This window comes from Bombus pyrosoma, linkage group LG13 (genome assembly GCF_014825855.1).
Source record: "Bombus pyrosoma isolate SC7728 linkage group LG13, ASM1482585v1, whole genome shotgun sequence".
NCBI lineage: Eukaryota > Metazoa > Arthropoda > Insecta > Hymenoptera > Apidae > Bombus > Bombus pyrosoma.
Genome location: NC_057782.1, coordinates 6428415 through 6452596, shown reverse-complemented (window position 1 = coordinate 6452596; position 24182 = coordinate 6428415). Strand labels below are relative to the sequence as shown.

Here is a 24182-nt window from a genome sequence, read left to right as displayed (position 1 = left end):
ACGATGTACGAGGATTTGCATAGATTGAAATGCTTTGGTTTTGTTATCAGGAAATTGCTGCCATCTTGATCAGTTTCCAAAGACACGCGGAATGGCAAAGTCGGGAGGTAAAGGTACGACCTCGAAGTGGTTCGATGTTACTGTACTCGAGAAAGAAAGTCCGTTACCGGCGGGACGGTTATTGCTGGAAGAAACGGAAAGATGGTAAAACTACACGAGAGGATCACATGAAACTGAAGGTAGTTTTTTTCGTTTATGGATGAAAATCGATGTGCATCAGAATCGAGTTCGATAAAGTGAGATTTGCTTGTTGGATGAAATCTTAGGTACAGGGAGTCGAGTGTATCTATGGCTGTTATGTGCACTCGGCGATCCTCCCGACGTTTCATCGGCGATGTTATTGGCTACTACAGAATCCAGACGTCGTCCTCGTTCACTACTTAAACGTTCCTTACCCGGACGGTGATGCAAAGCTCGCGGCGCTGCCACCGTGTCTCGCACTGCCGCCAGACAAGAAGGAGTGGACGCGAGACGAGCTGGCTTCCCAGCTTCGACCCATGTTCCTCGGTGGAGATGACGATCCTAATAATCCCCATCTTACACAACACTCGAATCATCCCGTCGACATGATAGTTTCTCAATTATTGGACAGACAGAGAGCATCTTCCACTTCTTCTACCACTAGCACTCAGCTTGCACCTAGGAGACTAACACCGGACAATCAGGTACGTGTTCGGTGGATCTGAGTGCTGTGCTGAGATGGGATGACGATTTTTGAAAGCGACGATAGAAAAATTAGACTCTGGATATTTGTGCAAATCCATACGTTATGCGCGTCTTCGTACCTTTAAATATCTCATAATGGCATAAAAATCCACAGTCTAGCGATCGTAATGATAGGTACACGTATATTGATCGACAATATCATATCTATAATTCAGCTTCTCATTTTCTACATTCTCGTCTTTGTACTGTTTTTGTTCGATACTTGTTCCTATTTAATATTCGTCCTAATGATCAGGTTTCTTCGACTACCGGAGGTCAGCAATCGTCAACAACAGCCTCACCGGCTCCTCGCGTATACTCAAGACATTCCCACACGGCTCAAAGCCAACAACCGGCTCCTCTAGTTTTAAGTTTGCAACAAATCCAAGGTGGTGGCGGTCTTCTAATTCTCAACAGCCAACCGTATCACCATCAACAACAACAACAACAACAGCAGCAGCAGCAACAACAACAGCAGCAGCAGCAGCAACAACAACAACAGCAGCAGCAGCAGCAACAGCAACAACAGCAAAGTCAACAAGTGGAGATGCAACAGGTTACGGAGCAACAAATTGTACAGCAGACGAGCGTGGACAGAGAACAACAGACCCAACAGGAAATAGACGCCCAAGAAAGTATGGATCGTTCTGCGGTACAATCGTTGCCAATCGGTGGCACAGGTCCCGAGGTCACCGACTTCGCCGAGACCTTGGACCTCAGTCAAGAGGATATTCAGCGAACGTTATCCGCCAACATGGTTCCACCGTCTCCGTCGCCTTCTCCGGCAGACAACAGCATGATCAATCCAATGGATTTCATCGATTCGTCGGACGATGTTCTAGTTAATTTAGACGCGTTTGACGTGTTCGGTGACCTACCCGAGCTTCACGATTTCGAAGCTGAACAAACTAAGGCTGAAGAAAGAGGCGGATCTGATAATGACGTGGGATGTCATCCTGGAACAACCGTCCATATTGCGGAGTATAGTCCGGAGTGGAGTTACACCGAGGGTGGTGTGAAGGTGAGTTTCATGTATTTGATATTAATTCAACCTTAGTCCGGCGCATACCGGTTCCCTCTTCGAATGCAGTTGCGTATAATTTGATTGAAAGTCACGAATACTCGATCAGAATATGTCTCTTTTCAGTTGAAAGGTAAAATTCCAATGTACGCTGGGAGAATTTTCGAAGATTAATACAAATAGAAGATGATGCAACGTAGATGCATTTGATGAAGCTTAGAAGTTAATCAAGAAAAAGCAGCGAAAATTTACTTACTGTTTTAGGTATTGGTCGCTGGTCCGTGGACTGGTGGGAGTAATTCTCAATCTTATTCGGTGTTGTTCGATGCGGAGCCGGTTGAAGCGTGTTTGGTACAACCAGGAGTGTTACGGTGTCGTTGCCCAGCCCATGCTCCGGGAATAGCGTCTCTTCAAGTGGCGTGTGACGGCTTCGTTGTTTCCGATAGCGTTGCTTTCGAGTATCGTCGGGCACCGACATCCGAGCCTAGTCCGGAACGAGCTCTTCTGGATCGTTTGGCGGATGTGGAGTCCCGTTTGCAAGGACCTGGCCCTCCATCTCCCGCAGCTCATCTGGAAGAGCGGCTAGTGGCATATTGTCAAGTCAGTACTTTGTCTAGCTAGCAACTCCAACACACTTGACCCTTTAAATGGAGACCATCTATGTCTCAGGATGCTGTTGTCCGTCCGTGGCGAGCCGGAGCGGAACCATTACAATCCGGCGGCCCTACTCTCCTACATTTGGCCGCTGGGTTGGGCTACTCCAGGTTAGCCTGCGCCCTCCTACACTGGAGAGCGGAAAATCCTAGTAGCGTATTAGATGCTGAAGTTGATGCCCTGAGGCAGGATAGCGCCGGTCTCACACCACTTGCTTGGGCTTGTGCAGCGGGGCACGCGGATACAGCCAGGATCCTCTATAGGTACATATATTTTTTTTCTTGAAATTGGCGTTAATACCGAATGTCACGAAATATTTCATTTCGTTTGAGTTCGTGTTGCGAATATCTGTCTATTTACACAGATGGAACGCAATGGCACTTCGCGTGAGGGATTGTCAGAACAGAACCGCGACCGAGTTAGCGGCGGAGAACGGTCACACGGCGATTGCAGAAGAATTGAATCGACTCGAAGCGAGAAGACAAGACGAGAGGCTTTTCTTGCGACCCGCCAGCCCTAGTCCTAGGAGGCCATCTCAAGACAGCGGTCTCGATCTTGCGTTGTGTTAGTCTCGTTTGCTATTATACTGCCCTCTTCCGTATATACACGCACATACATTCACGTCCAACACGTAAATCACAGTTCCTTTTCCTATAAAGACCCGCGCCATATAAAATATCTCTGCCCCGTAAGATTTAGAGTACAAGGTCGTAATTCATGCGAGCGTAAAATTAATCAGGAAACGTAGCATTAAGGGGTTTATCGAAAAACACAGGTGGCTCGCCGCTGCTGGACAACATGGAATTGTTGCAAGAGGATGACTCGTCATTAGCCCTCAGCGAGCAGGGAATGGAAAGCGCTCCGACCCCTCAGGAGACTGTAGGTCCGTACCTTCCTCGTTTCCCCTTCTATTTGTCTGTCTGTCTGCCTGTCTATCTGTAACTATATATTATACATATATATACATATATATTTGTAACTCTGTCTGTTTCTAATACTACACTTATAGATTCATCGGCCTAGATAAACAAGTACTGCGCGGGCTGTGATCCGTAGTATTCCTAGCTAAAACTGCGTTCCCTTACTCTCTTTCTCTCTCTATCTCTATTTCTCACACATTACATTACACACACGTACACACACAGTGTTCTGTTTTTTTTTCTGTCTCTCTGTCTATGCGTACGAGACGACCGGATAATGGTCCAGGCTCGCTGTCCTCTAACTCCTCTGAACTCTTGCAGCTTAAAGCAGTATTGGTGTTGCTTGGCCTTCGTAACTGCTGGTGTTGGATGATTGCTGTGTAACGTCTAAAACTTTCTTAGCCGTCTATTATCGGCTGCCGACCAATTCTCCGAGAGATAGACAGTCCTCGTCTCTGGGCTATGTCGACGAGTTTTAAAACGGATATCCGTGACAAAAATACTAATAATAAAAATAATAATAATCAATCAATAAAACATTGGAACCTACGAGACAATTTACACGAGAACACGTGATTTGCACAGCTGAGCTAAATCCGGAAAACACACATTGTCAAAATACCACGGGTTACGTCAGATCACCCGTAGAACGGAACATTCAACAAGCTGAGAAAAACGTCTACGCTCGCCATCTGATTTGCCTGTTTGAAGACGTTCGATTCGTGTCATGTAGAGATCTCCACTGCATATATATATATATATATATATAAAAAAAAAACGAAATAATCCGCAATATTTGGTGTTACACGTTTTATTAACGTCCGATTTGGTTCATCGTAAAAATACGTTCACGGCTTTAAAATAAAAAAACGAACAGATAAAAAAAGCGAACAAAAAATCCTCGATGTTGTGATCAATGTGATTTCGGCGGTCCTGTAATACGTTTTTCGAGTTTGGCTAGGGTGGTGATTCCTTTTTATAGGGGAAGAAGACGCGAGGGTGCTGACATTGGCTGAGCAAATTATAGCTGCGCTACCGGAAAGGATCAAGAGAGCGGAAGGTGATTCTCCGTCTTCTTCCTCACCACCTCCCCCGGCACCGCCCTTGTCATCTCTAGAAGATGCTCTGATGGAGCAAATGGTAAGCATTCAGTATATCTTAGTCCTATACGTATGCAATATTCTTCTCTTTGAAATTATATCAGAAATCCTTTAAGCAACACGTTTCCTACCGTACTCTTAAAATAAAATTCTTCGTAGAATGAAATTCATATCGCATGGTGCTGGTAATTCTTATAGCCGCTCGATTCTGGAGAATTGTTCGACTCGTATCGTGAGTGCAGTGGAGGAGCGGCATCAGTCTCGGATGCTGACGCAGATGCTAGTCCCTCGAGTCCATCTAGCAGTTGTCTCACACCGGACTCGCCATCTCCACCGCCTACGACGGCCGACTTCTGTGAATTCTTACAGCTGCAGTTGCAGCTTGACGGAAATAACGGTCATAACGGCCAGTACTATTCGACCGGTGGAGATCGGAAGTTCGGTAGCGTGATGGGCTCTGGAATTTGCGGAACAGTGACAGGTGGAAGTAACGGAAACGGTGACGGGAACGAAGCGGATCTGAGCAGGCTTACTCTGTCCGATCGTGAACAAAGAGAGCTTTATCACGCCGCTAGAATGATCCAGAAAGCCTACAGAAATTACAAGGGACGTCAAAGGCAGGAAGAAGCGGAGAGGCACGCTGCAGTACTCATCCAACAATATTATCGTCGACATAAACAGTACGCTTATTTTAGGTAATCTGTTTTTAGCTTAACACGTCGCAGCCGTATTATTTACTCTTCGTTTTATCCTCCCGATTTATCCGGACGAAAGGGTTTAACTTCCATCGTTATATAATACGGACACGAAGTTGAAAATAATAACAACGATTAAATGTACGAAATCTTGTCGCCACGAAACTTTTCACCGGCTCGTTCGAATAGTTAAATTCTCGTTGGTATTTCGCCGAGTTGAACGTTAGTTTTAATAAGCTGCAATTAATAAAATGGGAGGACACCACCGCGTACCACCGCGGGGCCAATTTAACGATCCAGTTGAATCGGACGGATTTCACCAAAGTTCATTCTATCTACCTCTAAGGGGTGATACGAAGAGGGAGGTGAACTTTTAATTGGCATCGTAAATAATCCGAAAACTTTAGGAAGTTCCTTACCTCCGCTGCGGCGTCCTGAATACAAAATTAACCTGGCATTAAATTAATACGACTTTTGTTTGAGATGAAAGCTTACCCTCCTTGCGCTTCTTTCGCTCTTGTCCATTATGTATATACATACACGACGCATTCTCGAAGCGTGTCACTGCAAGTTCTTATTTCATGGGCGTCTACTTTTCTTCCTATTCGCAGACAAGCTACGAAGGCTGCTCTGGTGATACAAAGCAACTACAGGAATTATCGCTCGCGTCCAGGCTCGGCTAGCTCCAGACAGCAAGCGGTTCATCAGCAGGCCGCCCATCAGGCTGCGAGGAAGATCCAGCAGTTCATGCGACAGTCGAAGATCAAGTTAGTATCCGTCCGGTGCACATAATTGCATTTCCTGTTGCAACGATGTGCACGCATTATTAGTTATGTAGACTTCTTGTTAGCACACGAAAGGCTTATCGTACGAAAGACATCTAAAGTTCTAAAGTCTCCCTCTTCTGTGTGTACTAATGCAGCTTGTCGTGGGACGATTCACGACCGGTAAGTAACGAAAACAAGTAGGGCGATTGTCGCGCGGCAAACACTGCTCGTTTATCGCTCCTGTATCTCTTTAAAGGATACTCGCTCTTTCGCTTTCACCAGGACGATCAGTGCACCCTGTTTCACGACCCTCGAATAACGAACTATTGTTTCCGATACGAATTATCTTGGTTAGCTTCTGTGTTATTATACGGAATGTGACCGGTGCTTTGTGTTTTCTGTTTTATATGTCTTAAACGTGTTCTTAACGAAAGTAACCAGAGTCCATGCAACGGTCATCATAAACGGAGCTTCTCATAGAGACGAGAAGATATTCTCTTCAATTATCACTTTGCTCTCCTGTAGATTAGTTTATACAAAAAGAAAAAGTACAAAAGAAGATAGAGAAAGAAAAGCAAAAGGGAGGGAATTGAAGTACTTTATTTAGGAAACTGTAACTATATCCTTTATGTTTGAGAAGAATGTTCCTTGAATCGTGATACAAAGTACTTCAATCGTTGCCAGCAAAGTGTTAATTGCGGTTCTACCGAGTTAGATGCGCTCGTTTGTTTCGTAGTTCACGTGTTCCTCAGAGTGCTTGATCATTCAGTGTCATGTATGCACATTCGCAATAGGTTAGCTCGGTAAATTTGATCTACATAAACCAATGCATTTCTGGAATTAGGCTGCAGAACGCCAGGGCCGCCGCAAACGGGAACGGGAGGCCGCCAGCGGGCATTTTACGGGCGGTTGCTGTCCCCCAAAGCTCGCCCTCATCTAGCCCAGGGGCCAGCCTAGTAGCCGCCAACCAAGAGGTCACTTAATCGACTGTCGATCGAACAGCACACAGAACGGTGATGATACATCGGAAGCAAAGTAATAGAGCCTAGCCACTCAATAATGGTCGTCATGGGGTACGCTACGACGGATAAATCGTCGAGGTTCGCCAAGGTTCCAGGAACAAAATAGTCCAAGAAGCCTTTGACGACCGATCACGACACGGACACGCTTTGCTCTCTACATCCTTGATTAATAACGTACCTGCCTTTTTGATCTAAACATCAATTTCCACCTTTCGCATCTTTGACCCACAGTTCAGCCGAAGGATCGTGACATCATCACCTGAATCCACTTTATTCATTTCTCGCTTCAGTTTATTCGACGCTGCCGTTTATGCCTATTTCCTGCATTTGTTTCTTCGGTCGACCTTGACGATAAGTGGTATCAGAGGTAGGTGGTCTATCATGGTCTCTCTAGCACGCGTACACGAGACGTTGTACACGTGCAAGGCGATTCAAGCATAATAGATAATGCATTAATTTATTTAAAATCGTATTAAGAATCGCATCGGTCGAAGCATGTTCGTAGAATTGCAACGTTGCCCTCGCTTGAGGCATCAATTGTATCAAATACCTTTTACGACTGAGAATACGAAAGAGGCTATGTTTTTTGCTGAAACCTTTTTAAGAACGACTATACTTTGCATTGATTTTTGGCACACTGTATAGATAGTTTTCTTCATACTCTTTTTGTTATCCTTGCAAGTCTGTGGCACCGTACATTGAACGAGCCGTTCTAGAGGTTCATTATTTTCGCGTTGCGTGTCCGTCGAAGTGTTTCACGCGACAATAGTGTAATAGCTTATATACGTTGTTGTTCGTTTCCTTTTTTTTTCTTCTTTTTTTTTTACTTTACGTACTATTTACGTAAATGGTACAAGACTCGATATAGACAACGACGAGGAGAGAACAGTATTGATAAGAGGCTCTTGGACACGTCGTTGAAGAAGAACTTTCTTTTTTCCCTTCTTTTCTGTCTTTTTGTACGATTTACATATTTGTGAAGTTTAATTTATGTTTTTACATATTAATCTCGGAGTGAGAAAGCATATGTGTATTAAGTATTTTACGCAGCGCGTTATTTTCAACTACCAAAGTACGAATGACGTTCGATTTGCTTGTTTTTGTTTCAATATTTAAGTATTTATCGTTGAAAAGAAGGATGAAAAAGGCGATCGAGATCCGACGCGCAAGTCTTTTTATTCGTTGCTGTCGTACATCGAACGCTATTTTTTTTATTTGTTCCTCGCTATAACACAGCTTTACGCGAAATCGAATTTTTTGAATCAAAGTGACTCGAATCTCGCGACGTTTTTTCATATTTCCTTTTTCTTTTCTACCTTTTCTCTTTTTCTTCTTTCTTTTTTTTTTTTTTTAAATACGATCGAGCATGATGCGAATGTTTCATTGCCGTAATAACACGGTGCAATATCTGTTGTACGTGAACGTTCAGGAGATATTGATACTGCATAATATTCGAATTAGGTGGCAGCAATGATCTCTTCCTTGCACGATACAATTTTTCTTTGTCGCTTTTAAACAAGAAAGGCAATACAATTCAGGTCGATGAACAAGAAGCATCTTATTTTCGGAGAAATCTGGTATATCTGAGACCTAGGAAGAGAGAGAAAGAGAGCATGGACGAGTGAGCGTGTGAACAAAAAAGGCTGCTAGAGAAAATTAAAGAGAACTAGAGAGAGAGAGAGAGAGCGCGCGAGAGAGCGAGAGAGAGAGAGAGAGAGCAAGAGAGAAAGAGAGAGAGAGAGAGAGTTTAAAGAAACAAGTAAAAAGTAAAAGTAACAAAAAAGAAAAAACATAAAAAAATCAAGAGCCCTTTCTCTATTTAAACGGGGGGGCACTTCATCCACGGGCTGTGCTTAAAGTCACAGTATAATCAACTTCGTAGAATTATATTAGGGTAAGATAGTCGATTACATTGTTACAAAACTACCTACCGTTTCTCTCTCCAGTAGGGGATTTTTTTAAAGGTTCTTTAGATAAAGAAAGAATAAAAATTAAAAAATAGAGGTAAATTAAGGCGTAGCGAGGCGGAATATATGCGCACGGGGGCACAGCCGTGGTACCCGCGTTCAAATTGATTTAAGAAGACAAAAATCTATTGTGATAAATTAATGGTGATCCAAGAAAGTATTTCCGCAGAAAATACTAAAGAAAAAAAAGTTACGCAAAAAATCGAACGTCTCAACGTCCATTGGGGACGCGAGTCGCCGAGACGCAAAAAAAAAAAAGATAGACAGACAGACAGACAAATCCATTATGGTGGGTCGAGATTACGCCGTCAGATTTGTCGGGAGAATCTGTTGATAGATGGACCGATTGATCCTCGTCTTCGATTTATAAGAATAAAGAAAAAAAAAAAGTAAAGAAATCCTGTGTTGATCCTCCGGTGTTTAAGACAAGCTATGAGGTTTTTGTAGCGAGGTTAAATAATTGTGCGGAGCGCGAATGGAAAAGAGAGAAGAAAAATGAATTATGATAAACTGTACACACGAGTCAATTCCAACGAGCATTTTCATGCCATTAAGCTTAAAGAATTATTAGTTGATAATGAAAACAAAAAAGAAAAAAAAATAATGATGAGAGGGAAGGATGCGAATGGAAGAAGAGAAAGAAAGAGAATAACAAATTCTTACACTCTTTTAATCATTGTTAATTAATTAATTAATTAATTAATCACGATCCTATCGATACTTAAAATGAGACGAGTAAAATAATAATTATTATTATATACACAAAACTATTATTATATTCATATTTTTGCTTATTACATATTTAAGAAACTATTAAACGAGGGCTAGCGAGTATGTAGTGCATTACAAGACAAACAAAAAAAAAAAAAGTCGATTAAAACGAAAAAGAACGGGGGAGCGTGGCCGATGACGAAAGAAAAGGAAATCTCACCTTAGGAATATTTTTAGTCTGTCGGGCTTGTACAACTTTGTGCGTGGCAATCAACTTTCGAATTTTACGATAAAAATTTCTGACTTTTTGAGAAAGCGAAAATAAGCAAAAAGAAAAAAATAGAAAAGAGAGGAATTAGAGCTCCGTGCACACACGCCGAAATAAACGGATTTTTTTCGAGAGTTTCCCAGACGGTGGCCCGATCTTCAAATACGGCGGTTACGTCGCTTTTCCGACATTCGAGAACGAACGAACAAAAAGAAAAAAAAAGACACAAAAGAAGATAAAAAGAAATAAAAAAGTATAAAATATTTGCACACAGTATTTTTCAGTCGCGATTAAGAAAAGTTCCCAGATGGAAAAGCCGGCGCCGCGGACGAAATATTTCAGAGTTCCCCATTATTACTCTAGAATCGCGTTAAATTACCACGTACACCAAGATTATATCGAGGTATGGAGAACAGCGAGATTAAAAAGAAAAAAATGAGAAAATGCTAAAAAATAATATTAATTAAAAGACATCGCTAGGGTAGGCGCTTCGAGGATACATAAACTTTAAAAGTCACTTAATAAAAATTATTCTCAAAATATAAAAGTTTAATAAGTAAACAAATTTTTAAATCTACGTAAGAAAGCCAAGAGTCAAAGACGACTAGATGATAGGAGCCGCATGGCCTAACTGCTGCCACTTTAATTAATTATATAAATAATTAATTATAACTTTATTACTACTTAATTAAACTCGATACAGATGAGAAAATATGTCATGCCACTTTTCAAACTAAACTTTCTAGATGCAGAGACGAATCAGTAGGTATAGAGGAACTATTAAAGCAAGAAAAAAAAAAAACTTCTCCTTTGATTGGGAATGATTGATTCGCGCTATAGATTCGAATATTTCCAATTGTCCAGTCTCCAGAAAATCGCACGAGATATATACGCGTGTAAGATGCCTCGTTATAAACCAGCACGACCGAGAATCATCTATCAATTGGCGTTTCAAATTACACAGGCACGTGATTATCCTCGAAGAGATAAAAACATTCATTTTCTTAACGAGTAAACAAGTTCTATCGGCGACACGCAACATTCTGAATCTATCAGGAAACAAAGGAATATGCACGTTACGAGTAACATCACGAAGAAAAGATATTGTACAAAAAAAAAAAAGTTTTGCGGAAAGATGTATGTCCACGCGTTTTTAACGAGATGCGACACCTTCGATCTTGACGTCATGTTGGTGTATCACGGGTCATCCTGTAGGACGTTTGTATCACGATGTCGAAAAGGTCGAAACGATCGGATATCGGTGCCTAGCTCATGTTCTACTCACTGTTCCTTGATTAAGACGGTCACTTTGTACCTGCTTGCTGCCTGCCTGGCCCGTGCGTTACATAAACATATTTCTAGTCTTATCGAGGTATCAACCCTCTGTATTTTACTCGATAATAACGTCCAAGCATGTCGCGTACTTTCGTTGTGATAATCCGGCGGCGTGGCGTTGTTGCGACGTTCCGCGCCGTCTATGCGGTTTTTCTATACGGATATCGAGGAAGCGTAACGCCGATTAATTAATTTGTTAAATCCCATTCGATTTCGCGAAGAGCGACTATCCCGGAAGGTTGATGGTTTCGACAGCTGTTTCGACATCTACATCCAGCCGACGTTTACTCACGTTCGAAAATTCACGAAAGCTGATTTTCTTGGATACTTATCATTTGCCGTGGAACGATGGCAGTAAAGGTTTCTTGAACGAATATCGATCGTCGACACACGTGGTCAAACACGGTTTCAAGGGGATCTGTCTGATCGCGTGAATTTTGGAACGATGGCTGCAATAATTTAAACAAGTTCGTGCTACTTTTAGTGGAAACGAATAATGGTAAAGGCTCCATCTCTTGTAATATTTTTATTATCGCAAACGTAATATTACATTATTAAATTATATTAAATAAAGGATTACGCCACTGTTTATTATTTATTGACTAACGTTCAACTAATATTGTAAATAATAACGAAAATATTTTATCTATATTTCCGATCCGGGGGTGTTGGGCGGGGCAGCGTATTCCCTCTTGTCCGCCCTTATGGCGATCCTATGATCGCCGTTCGCCCGCCCCCTATTGTTACACCATTTCATCATTGCATTTAATAAATTATATATTTATTGACTCACTTACCTTTTGACTTACCCCCGCTTATTTGTCTATTCTAGCTCTAGGCACTCGTCCAAGACACAAGCTACCGAATCCTCTTAATTTCCATGGCTGGTTTTTTAAGACCGAGATTGCCAACGGATTGACAGAAGGTGAGGCTGGTGGCTTCTTTCTTTTGCTCTTTTTCTTTTGTTTCTTGACGTTTCTCAAATGGAAGTTTTTCAGCGGACAGAACAAAACAAGACACGTCCTTTTTTCTCGTTTCTCTTTTATTACTTCCGCAACAATTTATTTGAAGCATACAAACGGTACAAACTGTATTGTTGTCACTTTGAGTATAAATTAAATTAAGTTACGCGGATATGATGTGCGTACGAGGAAGATGGTAGAATGAGAGATAGGGGGTAAGACGAGAGAGAAGAACAGACAAAATGATATTTTTTTTTTCTCCTTTTCCTTTTTCATTCTTCAAGCTAAACTCCGTAAATTGGCCGACGTCCAAGAGTTTCATTTCGGTTCCATCGTCGATTCGTCTCGGCCACAGACGTATTCGCATCGAAGCCATACATTGAAATGGAATAGGAAATTTCCAACCCAATCGTTTCAATATATTATCTCTCGAAAGAAAGATCTGAAGCTTCCATGGTCTCTGTGTCAAAGGGCTTCCCCGTAAGATGATTAGCTCAGCACAACACAGCTAAATGTTAATTTCTAACGCAAGCAAGCAGTTAACGCGACGTCTCATTCATTCATCGTCGAAGCGCGCATTTCGTTCTTTCCACGCGATATTCGTCGACCTCTGGAAACCCTTCTGATCAAAAGTATGGACCACAGTGTTGCTCGTCCTAATTATACGACCAAAAATCCAAAGTACCATGAAAAATACCGTTTAGAATACCGAATTTGTTTTCTTAAAACAGCCCTCCTTTGCGATCGTTCGACGTCCTTGGTCGACGAATCACAGAAGAAATAAGAGAGAACACAACGAAACGAAACGAAACGAAATCAGAACACTTGAACGCGGTGATTCTCGCGATCGCATACGACGATGTTACCGGTCGATGTGACAGCAACACCCTCTAGACCCTTGAATTCACCGTCACCGCTGCCCCATCCGCCGAAAGACTTGAGGAACGCCCCCTCTGGGCTGAATATTTGTATCCGGTTGTTACCGGAGTCGGCGACGACGATGTAGCCCTGATCGTCAACAGCGACACCCCTTGGGAACTTGAACTGACCTTCGTCGGAACCTTCGGATCCGAAGGAGGTCAGCACGTGGCCGTTCACGTCGAATATCTGGATACGATGATTGTTGCCGTCGCTGACGATCACGCGGTTCGTGTTGCTCACCGCGATATAGTGAGGATGTTCCAATTGGCCACGTCCGCTTCCGCAGGAACCGAATTTGCCCACGAACGTACCGTCTGACTGAAATACCTGCGAAAACATATACTGTTACAGCGATTGTACAAATGATACGATTCAACATACAGACGCTTTCGTTACACAGAGATTATTTGCTTTATATTAGAAATTTGATTATAGTTTCTGGATTATTTTTTCCTACACGACACGCTACCACAAGATATCTTGCACACACCAATTAGCGGATAATCGACCTTTGTACACAAACCTACGAGGTTGGAGATCGCAAAGGGTATCAGTCGAGGGATTACGTGTTTAGTATTCTCGCTGTAAAATAACTCACGTTTCGTCCATTGTCGAACGCCGTGTGTCTCAAGTAAGCATCATTTTTCCTTCGTACTAATGCTTTTTTTAAAATTTTTTTTTTATAGAAGAACTGTGATCGTTCACCCGTAGCTGCTCTCACGTTTCTCATTTCCATGAGTTCGGGGGGGTTCAAACAGAGAATTACTCGAAATTAATGTTTTTTTATTTCAGAAAAATTCTTTTTTTTTTGAAGGCTTTTTATTCAGGATTAACTATACAAAGTCTAGGTACACATAGTGAGGGCTTGAAAAGGGTTAATGAACACTGAAACTAACATCATATTTGTATCATTATCGTATGTTCACAATACAATATAGGTAAAGAAGTCTCACATAGTGTGATATCTTTCAGGGTCTTGTGTATGCTGTCGCATTGATGCTGCCGTTCTAGGCCTTGCACTTTTCTTATACGATTCTCCGAACAGTTTATAACAGAAAGAAAAATAAATAACAAAATCGCGAACACACGTACCTGTACGCGATGGTTCTCTTTATCGCACACATAAATAAATCCAAGAACATCCGTGGTGATTCCCCAAGGATAATTAAACCGACCATCGGCTGTCCCTTGGGATCCAAAAGCTCTCAGAAAACGACCGGAAGGATCGAGAACTTGAATTCTGTGGTTGTAACGATCCGCGATGATATATTGTCCGATCCTGTTAACCGCCACCCCGGCGAGGCAATCGAATTCACCCTCGCCACTGCCATATGTTCCGAACTCCTTCATGAAGTTCCCATTACCGTCGAATACCTGTAAATTTCAACGCCATATTTCAATACATCGATCAATCTTCCTTCGTTTTTATATCGTGAAAAAGCTTTCCCAGGCATTGACGATGACGTTGTTTTAAACAACAGTACGTGTTATTAGATCGCGTAATAAATTTTATTCGCCTTTCGATTTGGTCGTTTTGAAGAATATGTATTTTACGAACTTATTATTTATATAATATGAGAAATCTCTAAGGTATTTTTGAGGACGAATTACTTGAACACGATGGTTAGAGCTGTCGGCTACGACGATGGAATTGTCAGGGCCAACCGCGAGGCCTCTCGGCCAGGTAAAGCATCCGGCTTCGCTCCCCCGCATCCCGAACTTGAACAGCTGCCGCCGCTTCAGCAAGTAGTGACTCCTCCGGCCATTGCTGTCAAATTCCAACAACCATTTCCTTATATGAAAATTTCATATTGCTTATTCACATCTGTTTAAACAAGCCTGTCACAAGCCGAACCGGCCAAATTTGCATTTTGTTGCAATTTTTCAGTTTCGTTACATAAGTACTGCATTAGAACTGAAAAGATAACTAGCGGGTTGGCACAGGGGCAGAGAATGTGCTGCTCTCTATCGTTTACCCTTACGCCTTGTTATGCTGTTTTATTTGACACTTTTGGCCAATACGCGTGCTTATTTCCACGATTATGTCGAGTCTGTTCGAAATGACTCGATCAAGCCCGCATTCCTTACGCTGGTCTTCTTCTCAGCTGCAAAGTATACGCGATTAACGTTCCATTCCCGAGAAACAATCGATTTACTTTTATTTATTTATTGCAAGAGGATGATACAAACTATAGAAAATTTGAAGAAATAAATTTAAATATAATATTTGCAACATGATCGCGTTTTTTATATTTCAATTTACCAAGTTGATCAACGTGGCTTGTGACAGGCTCAAATGATAAATAGACTCACCTAGTGGAGGAACCTGCTGCCGCGGGTATAACGGGAGCTGCTGTAGGGGACGTGGGGGAGCCTGACGGGTTTTTTTGATCGTCGTCAGAAGATTCGAAGGATGTTTGACCACCGTGCCTCAAAGGTAGTCCCAGCGATAATCTCCTCGAGGTAGTGCTTCCACTGCAAATAAAATTAAAAGAACGACTCTTTCGTGTCTTGAGAAAGGGAAATTCCTTTATCATTGATCGAAGCAATTTAATCGTTTCAGCCTCCGTAGGCAACCTGAGTATGAAACTTCACTTGCACATTTGTATCTTCCTCGAAAAATCTTTCGAACGTTTGACTTAAAAGCTGATGGCATTGAGTTGTTCAGAAAATTCGCAAAGAAACTTGGAAGAATCAAAGGTAATTCATTTCCATACAGTACCAATTTTACCGAATATTACATAACATATTAATTTATCAAATATTTCCACCAACTTCTCTTTGAAAACCCGTTCGCTTTTTTTTGTCAAAAACGCTACGAGCTCTCCAATCAACCTAATACAATATAATAATTCATTTTTGCGACACATTTCGATGTGTTCCAATTCCATATTTCGCTATTCCAATACATCTTTACAAAAATCGACGCAAAATCTTTTTACACTTTTTGACAAGCTAGAACAGTAAAAATATTAGATAGGAACATAAACAACTCGGTTTGACCACAAAAGCCGTGAAAACACTCAACGTTAATACCGTACCTCGATGATGGAATCGTCGAGGCGGAGGACGAGGGCTCCTTGTCTTTGGTGGTGCGATTCCCGTATTTGTTCTTCAAGTATCGTGCCCACGAACTCAAAGCTGCGCCATCCTTCTCTGTGCCAACCCTATCACGCTCCGGACTCGGTTCTCTCGACTTTAAGGCGTGAGTACTCCGACTTCTGGCCAGTTCAGAGCCGGCTCCGTACTTGGCAGCCAAGTAAGCGTTCGGCGACTGGGTCGTCGGAGAGGGTGGCTCTTCGTCGAGGTCGAGGTCATCTCCGCCGAAGTTGTGCGAGCTTCTGGACCGAGCCAGCCGTTGTCTTCTCTCTTTCAACGCGGCGTACCGTGACCTCGTCGACAGCGGCGAATCGACCTCCGTGTCCGCGTCTCGTTCGCGCTCTCTCTCCCGCTCTCTTTCCCTTTCGCGTTCTCGTTCGCGTTCTCGTTCTCTTTCGCGCTCCCGTTCTCGTTCCCTGCTCGCCATCATCGCCGCCTGGCTTCTGCTCTTGTTCAGGAACCTGAAACATTGCGGAACGGAGGTTGGCTCGTTCAGATCGAATTTGTTAATCGAGAAGCCTGTTGTTACTCGGTGGATTAAAATGGGACAAAACATCGATTGGCCATCGATAAGTGTCTATGTCAAGGGTTATCGATCCATTGGGAACATATACAGTGGCTCGCGATAGTATTCGAACACCTGTAGAAATCTCTTGTGAATACAGTGGCAGAAGTACTTTTGTACAGTAAGGAACGTTTTCTGTATTGTTAAATATATCCAAGTATGTGTAACTGTACAGTGTGCACAGACACGAGTAGCATGAAATGTATATAAACTAAAGGTAGTTAGATTTATCAGTTTAAAATCTCTCACTGTATATTATTATGTTGTAGAAAACATTTGGAAATTTCATTGTCGCTTGGTTATGATTATGATTATGATTATGATTATATTGGTAGGGTTTGAAACTAATCCGAAAATGTACATAGAAGCTGCAACATAGTTGTAATAATGCGAGCATATGTAGGTCCAAAACGCAGAAGTTTCATTAAACTTGTCGATGAACGTTATCTGTCGTTTCCCGATAGTCTATGTTTTTACTGATTTTTAATTCCTCTGTTAACAGTTGTCAACATTTTGACGTAAAATACTTGTGCGACGTAATGACATCCTTCGAGGGAAGTGTTTGTAGCAAATACCTTGTAACTTCTATTTACATTTTTACATTGGTTTCAAATATGACAAATACAATCGTGACACTCGCGTGTCATTACAATGGAAACGAAATTTCCAAATGTTTCGTACAACATCTAGAATGTGTACATAAAAGTTTGCTATGCTAAATGTTCAAATACTTTTGTGAGCCACCGTACGAGTTACAAGCGACCGATTCCGTACTTCGTCCAGTTCACGGATATTCGCGCAGACATCAACAGCTTCTTGGGTTATTTGAAGAGCAGAAAACTGAAGCTTGAGTCGTCGAAATGTTGGAGCTGTTAACTTGCAGTTATAGCTATATATTTAGTAACACGTACGTCAGAATGAAATACGTTTGATGGATGATGCAGTTCGTGACGTGTTTCGTCCCCTGGAACCGAGTGTCGCGATCTCGAAGCGATAGTTTCGCATTCTGCCAGCTTATCTTCTAATCATGCTGGTATTCATTGATAACCATACGTACGTCCTATTCTCGTGATATATCGCGTTACACTTTCTCACTATTATATCAGTCCAAGTGTTAGTTACCATTCTATCGTGGGATCCATGGCAATTAGTCACAACGTGGTATAAATCTGACGTGTAATCAGCCGTGTATCCATGGTGTACAGAGTAGTGAAAACGGATGCATATCTATTGTGTTATATATCAATCTGTAGCACGCTGTTTGATATGTCACTTCTTTATCATATGCCTCATAAATTGTGTAAAGTGGCGAGTAAGCAAGAACCATGTATCGTCGGAAGCAATTTTATTCCGGAGAAAGTAGACCTTTTGCTTTCAATTATCGATTTCCTTTTTCTTTTTTCTTTTTTTTTTTTTTTGATCATTCGATAAAATTCGCTGTTACGTTTCAATTCGAGATTAAACGATTAATTCGCGTGGTTTTAGCGTAACAGAACGAAAGAGTCGAGCTACGAGTGCCGAATTCATGCAACAAGGAATTTCTAATTTCCTGTTAATTGGATACTCGTTTGTTGCATCTGCTATTTTAATTTACAGAAGAATTTACTTTCCATTCGAATTATTTTTCATCTAACACGCGTTTCTCCAAAACACGTTCTTTCTCCATCAGCCCTTGGCCACCATAAACATTCCTTTTTTGATATATACGTGGTAAATATGTATGACAGAGAAGTTACCGCAAACAGTAATCGTAAAATTTTAAGACCACTTCTAACCTATATTTTTCTACTTTCCCCGTGTAAACTTTGAACAGCGCCGATGTTTCAGTCGCCATCGAATTTTCGAACGTTCTGGTTCATCGTGTTTTCGGGCCAGAGAAAATGTTTCAACCAGCTCGTAACGTTCAAACACCTTAAACGCTACATCTCGGTGGTTCGCCAGTTTCCACGACGTTTTTTTGTACCGTTCGCTCTAAAATCTCGAGATGATTCTCGAGCTACCGCGTTTAGCGAACGCCGAACGCTAAAACGTATTGGAATAACATCCGTGTTTCCAGTCAAGTAGACTACAGACCGATATAGATCCACTGACTATCCGAGCTGTAGGATATTTAAAGTAACAAACGGGTTATATTTAAACCCTTTACGGCATACCTCGGCACTTTCCGTATCGTGCATAATGCGGTCACATTAGTTTCTTACGTAATATTTCAACGTGTTCTCGCGTTGACATTCGTGAATTTCGAATTCGATGTTACTTAATGGTCCATAAAATTCAACGTTATTAGAGAAGCTTGAAAGGAAATCACTTAACCGCTTTGTAACCGCGAACGAGATATCACACGATGAAATATTATTCATGTAGCGTCAAGGATGAAATATCTCACGTATCTGCTTTTTCAATATTTATAGGTAAAATCAAGTGAGCATTTTTTCCCTACACGTATAACACGCCCTTCATTCAACGTTGCACATTTATCCATATTTCGTGAACAGATATTTTTATCAAAATATCGAAAATATTTTCCCTGACGGAGAATCAGGTTTATAAAAAAAATTCACAATATCCTTCTCCTACCATCGTGCGATAAATATCGTAACAGATATCGTTAGGTGAAAAGCTGCCACCTATTCGTCCAAGACGTTGATTCATCGATTTGTAATTTGCAACTTAATAAAATTTTTCATCATTTTTCATCGTTACACGAACGACGCTGTATCGCGAGATATCTGGCGCGTGATTGCAAACAGGTTAATCAGATTCGAAGAAGCGTTATCAGGTCCAAATTGTCGTTGTTAAATAATTAAAACCTCGATTAATCTATCTACGTTGCAAACGATAGCTTCGCTTGTTCGATAATTTGATTGGAACAAGCCTTGTATCGTTTTCTAAACCATCCAATACTAAGTTTTTCAATGTCGACAACGAACATGTACGATACCTTGATCGTAGCGAGCCTCTTACACGTGGATCGATTTTTACCTTCTCCTCGGAACTACATTTTCGTCGAGTAAGCTGTAAATTCGTGGTATGAGCGTGCGTGCATCTTGATGTGGTGCAACAGAGTTCGAGGGAGGTCTTAAATATAAAGGAAAGCTGAGCGCCTTCGTGGAAATTTCTCGCTAGGGGTTGGTGGGGGGGGGGCTGGGTGGTGCGTGTAAACGAGTAACGAGAGGATTTCACATGATTCTGAGACGAGAACGTTCAATCTGTTAGTGCAATAAATAAAGATGCATTTTTCTTCTTCTTTCTTTTATTCTCTACGCTTGTTACGTATTTTCTGAAGGAAGGACAACAAAGTATACGAATAAGAAGGGCGAACGACAAAGATACTTGGAAAACTGAGGTGACAAGAAACGATAAATACAATTTTAAGAAAAAACAAACAACAGAGACGCGTGAATGGTACTAGTAATAGCAACGAACAAATAGTATAGAGATTTGCAGGCGGGATACGACATTTCTCTGTTTCGTTGTTCTGTTATATGCTTATCTAAACTGAGGACATGTTGAGAGGGAAATAAATAATACGAGTTATCACAAAGAAATGCAGTTTATTTACCACACCAACAAACTGACGCAAGTCTATTCACTAGGAAAAAGAGTACAAAAAGTTTCAATGATATGAAAATGGTCACGGGTTAACGGGAATGGCTTGTCACGCGTTAGGCTATGGTTACAGTGGATGCGTAATCGGACGAATTAACGTTCCGACGAACTCTATACGTCAAATATGTATGAAATATATACACAGATTTTTATGGGTATGTGCGTCGCAGTCGTTAGATGTTTCGTTCGTTAGAAAGCCAGTTCGTTGGAATACGTAACCACTGTAATCGTAATAGTCTTACGCGTCACATTTCGTCTCACGACGTGCCATTAGCGCGGCCGTGTTCTCAATGGGAACGATTTCAAAAGCGTTTATTTCAGCGTGGACTTAAGCTGCACTGTAGGAGGACGGTTTCTTTAACTGCGCTGAACTACGCTTAGTTTTGCCGACTAGAGCGGTGTTTCTTAATTTTTCTTCCGCGTCTACGAAGCTACGTTTATTGAGCAATGCGGGGATTAATAGTCGCGGGTGATCAACGTAGGAACAAAAAGTTACACTTACGATCGTACGTACGATTATCACAATATATAAAATGCAAGTTTTTTACCATACAATAAATACTCGATTGAGGTCTAATCGGTTATATTATGCATACTCTGTTCGTTCGTTTTTTGTTTCGAATGTCTGTGATCTGACGTGAATGAATGGTCGATGATATCGATTGGAAGACGTTAGAAGACGCCAGATCCCGGGCAGCAGTTTCACGAAAAGAGGCGACAAATAGCCAGCGCTCGAGTTCAGACGAAACACAGGTAAACGAATCGTTCGCCGAGCAAGAGTCCGAGGAATTCCATTCTTTCTACGTTCGACACCTTCCTCTCCGATCTCTGTTTCTCTTTTACGGTTTAAAACAAACGTTCCACGAGGCCGGCGTTCCTTCCTGCCACGAAGGAAACACGAAGAACGAGAGAGAATCGAAGCGAACGAACGCAAGGATAAAAATAACGAACGAAGAAACTGCTGCGTCGTATCTTGCAATCGAGACAGTCTCGTCTGTATCCGTGAGAGTAGTCTTTGCAGTCTTTTACTACTAACACCGACGAACAACGACAAAAAGAAGGCGTGAACGTAAATACGGTGAGAAATGGGCAAAGAGGTGTATAGTAGACAGGTTACAGGAACAGATTGATTAGAACGCTGTAACACAGTACGGACACACAGAAAACGGTGGTTACCATTTGCATCGGTATAGTGATATCGACACCAGGCGTGTCCTCGTGCTCGTTGCGAGTCTCGGTCTCTTTGGATTGGGTAGCGTTCGCGACTAATGCACCGTTCTCAATGTTAGTTCTCGCTACGAGGTCGGTCGTTTGGGAACGAATCGTGCTCGTCTCGTCCATGCTTCCGCCCTCGATATTTTTCCCCGTAGACGTGTTGTTCACCTTGTTTAGAATCACCCAACCGTTCTCATCGACGCTATCGGCCACCATCGAATCTTTGCCACTTTCAGACTTTTTCTCGTTCACCGTGGTCGACATCGGTGTTGACGCATCATCGTCGTTCATTCTCTCATCCTCGATACTCGCTACATTCTTCGAAGCATCCGTCGTATCGGACTCAGTTCGGATCGCAGCATCTTCTACGGGTGAAGTGGCTCTGTCAGATTCAGTCTCGGATTCGTCCGACACCAGCCAACCGTTCTTGCCAATGCTACTTTGTCTATACGCTCGACTTCTCGATAAACTTTCAGACGATTCGGATACACTTAAAGCCTTCTCGTTTTCAGTCCTTTCGTTATCCTCCTTGTCCATCGTATCGCTATCCAGAATGTTACTTTTCTCGTCGTTCGAGGATGACTCGTTGTCGGTGTTTTCGTTGTTTATGCCCGAGTCATTGCGATCGATCGACTTGAAACCTTTGGAGATTGTCCGAGGTTTTTCTGCCTGCAGATCCTGATCAGTAATCACCCATCCGTTGTCGTCGAACAATTCCTCGATACTTTTGTCATCGAGTATCGAGGAGCTTCGCCGCTTTGTGCTTCTATCGTCGTATCGTTCCAAAACCGTGTAACTATCTTCGGAATGGGAGTTTGACGGTACGCTTAATACGGTAGTCTGGTCATCGGTCTCCGAACTGGTCGATTCATCCTCACTGCTGGTATCGTTCAGGTGTTGGATGTCCGAAGCTCGACCTTGCTCCGGGTTTTCAGTCTTTTTATTCATTATGTTACTATTCTCGTCTCTGGATTCTTTGTCCTCTTCCTCGTCTCTTTCAGAGTCGCTGTCAGTGGCGCTCTCGGTGCCGCTCTCAGATTCGCTCTCCGAGCTCGATTCCACGTTGTTGGATTTATCGCTCGACCCATTCGCGTATTTCCTTCCGTCACCGTTGATGACCGTCTCTCGCGAGGTTTCCAGGGATCCATTGGAACTCGCAGTCTTATCTGGCTGGTATCCATTATCTCGGATTGTAGATGATTGAGCGAGCGACGCTCGTCGGTCGGTCCAAGCGGATAACGAAGAGTTCACGTCGTTCCCCGAACGACCTTCCATTAACGCGTCTTCGTTGACCTCGCTGCGGTTCTCTACTCGACTATCGTTACCGTTACCTTCGAGACTTTTGAATCTAGTGGCGGAGGAGGAGGAGGATGAGGTGATCGTTTCGTCGGTGTCCGTACTATCGTCCGGTATATAGGTTCGTTTGTTCGACTGCGGTTTAACCATCGATCCGTCTGCACCGACAATATCGTAATCCGCGTTCTTAGCCGCGATTTCGTAATCCTCGACACGATCGGTGTTTGACGGTTCATCGTGTTCGTCACTAAACGTCCTAAAACGATTACGGTCGTGGGGGTTATTGGAATTAGAACTGGCCTGATGATTCTGACCGTGATCTACGTGTGCTACGAACCTGCTGGTGTAGCCGGCCGGCGTTGTCGCGGCGCCGCCCGTCGGTGTCGTGGTCGTCGTAGTTGTCGGGCTCGTCACCGAATGCGCGGGACTTCCTCTCGGCGACGAATACCTGAGACACGAGTTGACATCGCTCGATATTCTAGTTCAATTTTCCTTTAACGCTTGTCACCGCCCGTTTCCCCGAATTATCAGTTCGTTTCGTCAATCTCCTTGTACCGATCTCTAACCGACTTTACGATGGTATTCTCTACGTGTACATCATCGTCTAACCATCGCTAGAAATTTTTGACCGATTCTCGAAGCTTTATGGCTGGAGAGTTCGTCGCGGGATATCGTCCGAAAGATTATTGTTAAACAGTTCGAAGTTACGATCAATTCTCCTATCAATGTCGTTTGCTACGATAAAACTCTTGGTACACCGTTCGTCCACGCTATTTATTGATTTTTCACTCTTTCAAATTAAGTTGCATTACTGTCGTTATTTATTAAAAGAATAAAGAAACAAGTCGAAAGGTATAGATTGATCCCCGGGTACACGCGGTGAATCCCTCGTTTGCATTGCTTTTTGCAAAATTTGATCCCGCGATGGACGCAAAAACTCAGTCTGTTAAAGCTTCTCGTTTAATTTACGAGATCGTTTAATTTAAATAAAGATTCGTACTCGTAGATTCGACTAACTGTATCATAAACTGTTTCATTATCATTCTTCCTCTATAACGTAGGCGTTGGAAATACATTTGTCGTTCAGTAGAATCTTAATTATCGGAACATCGACCAACGAAACAATGAACAAATTAGAACGTCTGGGAATGGTCCCTTGAAAAACAAAAGTAGACACGAAATAAATCGCTACATTTTTATTCGAAACTTTCTGTTCTCGTTTGATGTTAACGTTTGTAAAAATAGTTGAAAATAAACGAGTTTCTCCCATACGAAAATAACGTTATTCGT

General features: G+C 42.3%; 2 protein-coding genes across 15 annotated transcripts in view; one reads left to right on the top strand and one right to left on the bottom strand.

The window, feature by feature from the left end:
* Window positions 1-11804, top strand: part of LOC122574141 (calmodulin-binding transcription activator 2-like) — a 41470-nt gene extending 29666 nt beyond the window's left edge. For 3 of the 7 annotated variants that reach the window (XM_043741356.1, XM_043741357.1, XM_043741363.1), the window contains 11 exons: window positions 51-239; window positions 327-725; window positions 1022-1786; window positions 2051-2386; window positions 2456-2703; window positions 2805-3004; window positions 3216-3323; window positions 4343-4500; window positions 4659-5155; window positions 5767-5922; window positions 6767-11804. In XM_043741356.1, the coding sequence (XP_043597291.1) occupies window positions 51-239; window positions 327-725; window positions 1022-1786; window positions 2051-2386; window positions 2456-2703; window positions 2805-3004; window positions 3216-3323; window positions 4343-4500; window positions 4659-5155; window positions 5767-5922; window positions 6767-6905 (3195 nt within the window). In that variant the 3' untranslated portion in view covers window positions 6906-11804. The other 4 variants (XM_043741359.1, XM_043741358.1, XM_043741360.1 and 1 more) reach the window with 4 other exon arrangements.
* An 844-nt stretch (window positions 11805-12648) lies between these two features.
* The window catches only part of LOC122574140 (RING finger protein nhl-1), a 56599-nt gene continuing 45065 nt past the window's right edge, over window positions 12649-24182 (bottom strand). For 4 of the 8 annotated variants that reach the window (XM_043741349.1, XM_043741347.1, XM_043741348.1 and 1 more), the window contains 3 exons: window positions 23230-23340; window positions 21558-23148; window positions 16289-16668 (listed from right to left, as the gene is read on the bottom strand). In XM_043741349.1, the coding sequence (XP_043597284.1) occupies window positions 16423-16668; window positions 21558-23148; window positions 23230-23340 (1948 nt within the window). In that variant the 3' untranslated portion in view covers window positions 16289-16422. Of the gene's footprint in view, window positions 13436-14200; window positions 14483-14719; window positions 14901-15421; window positions 15584-16149; window positions 16669-20306; window positions 23149-23229; window positions 23341-24182 lie in introns of those variants that run through there. The other 4 variants (XM_043741353.1, XM_043741354.1, XM_043741355.1 and 1 more) reach the window with 4 other exon arrangements.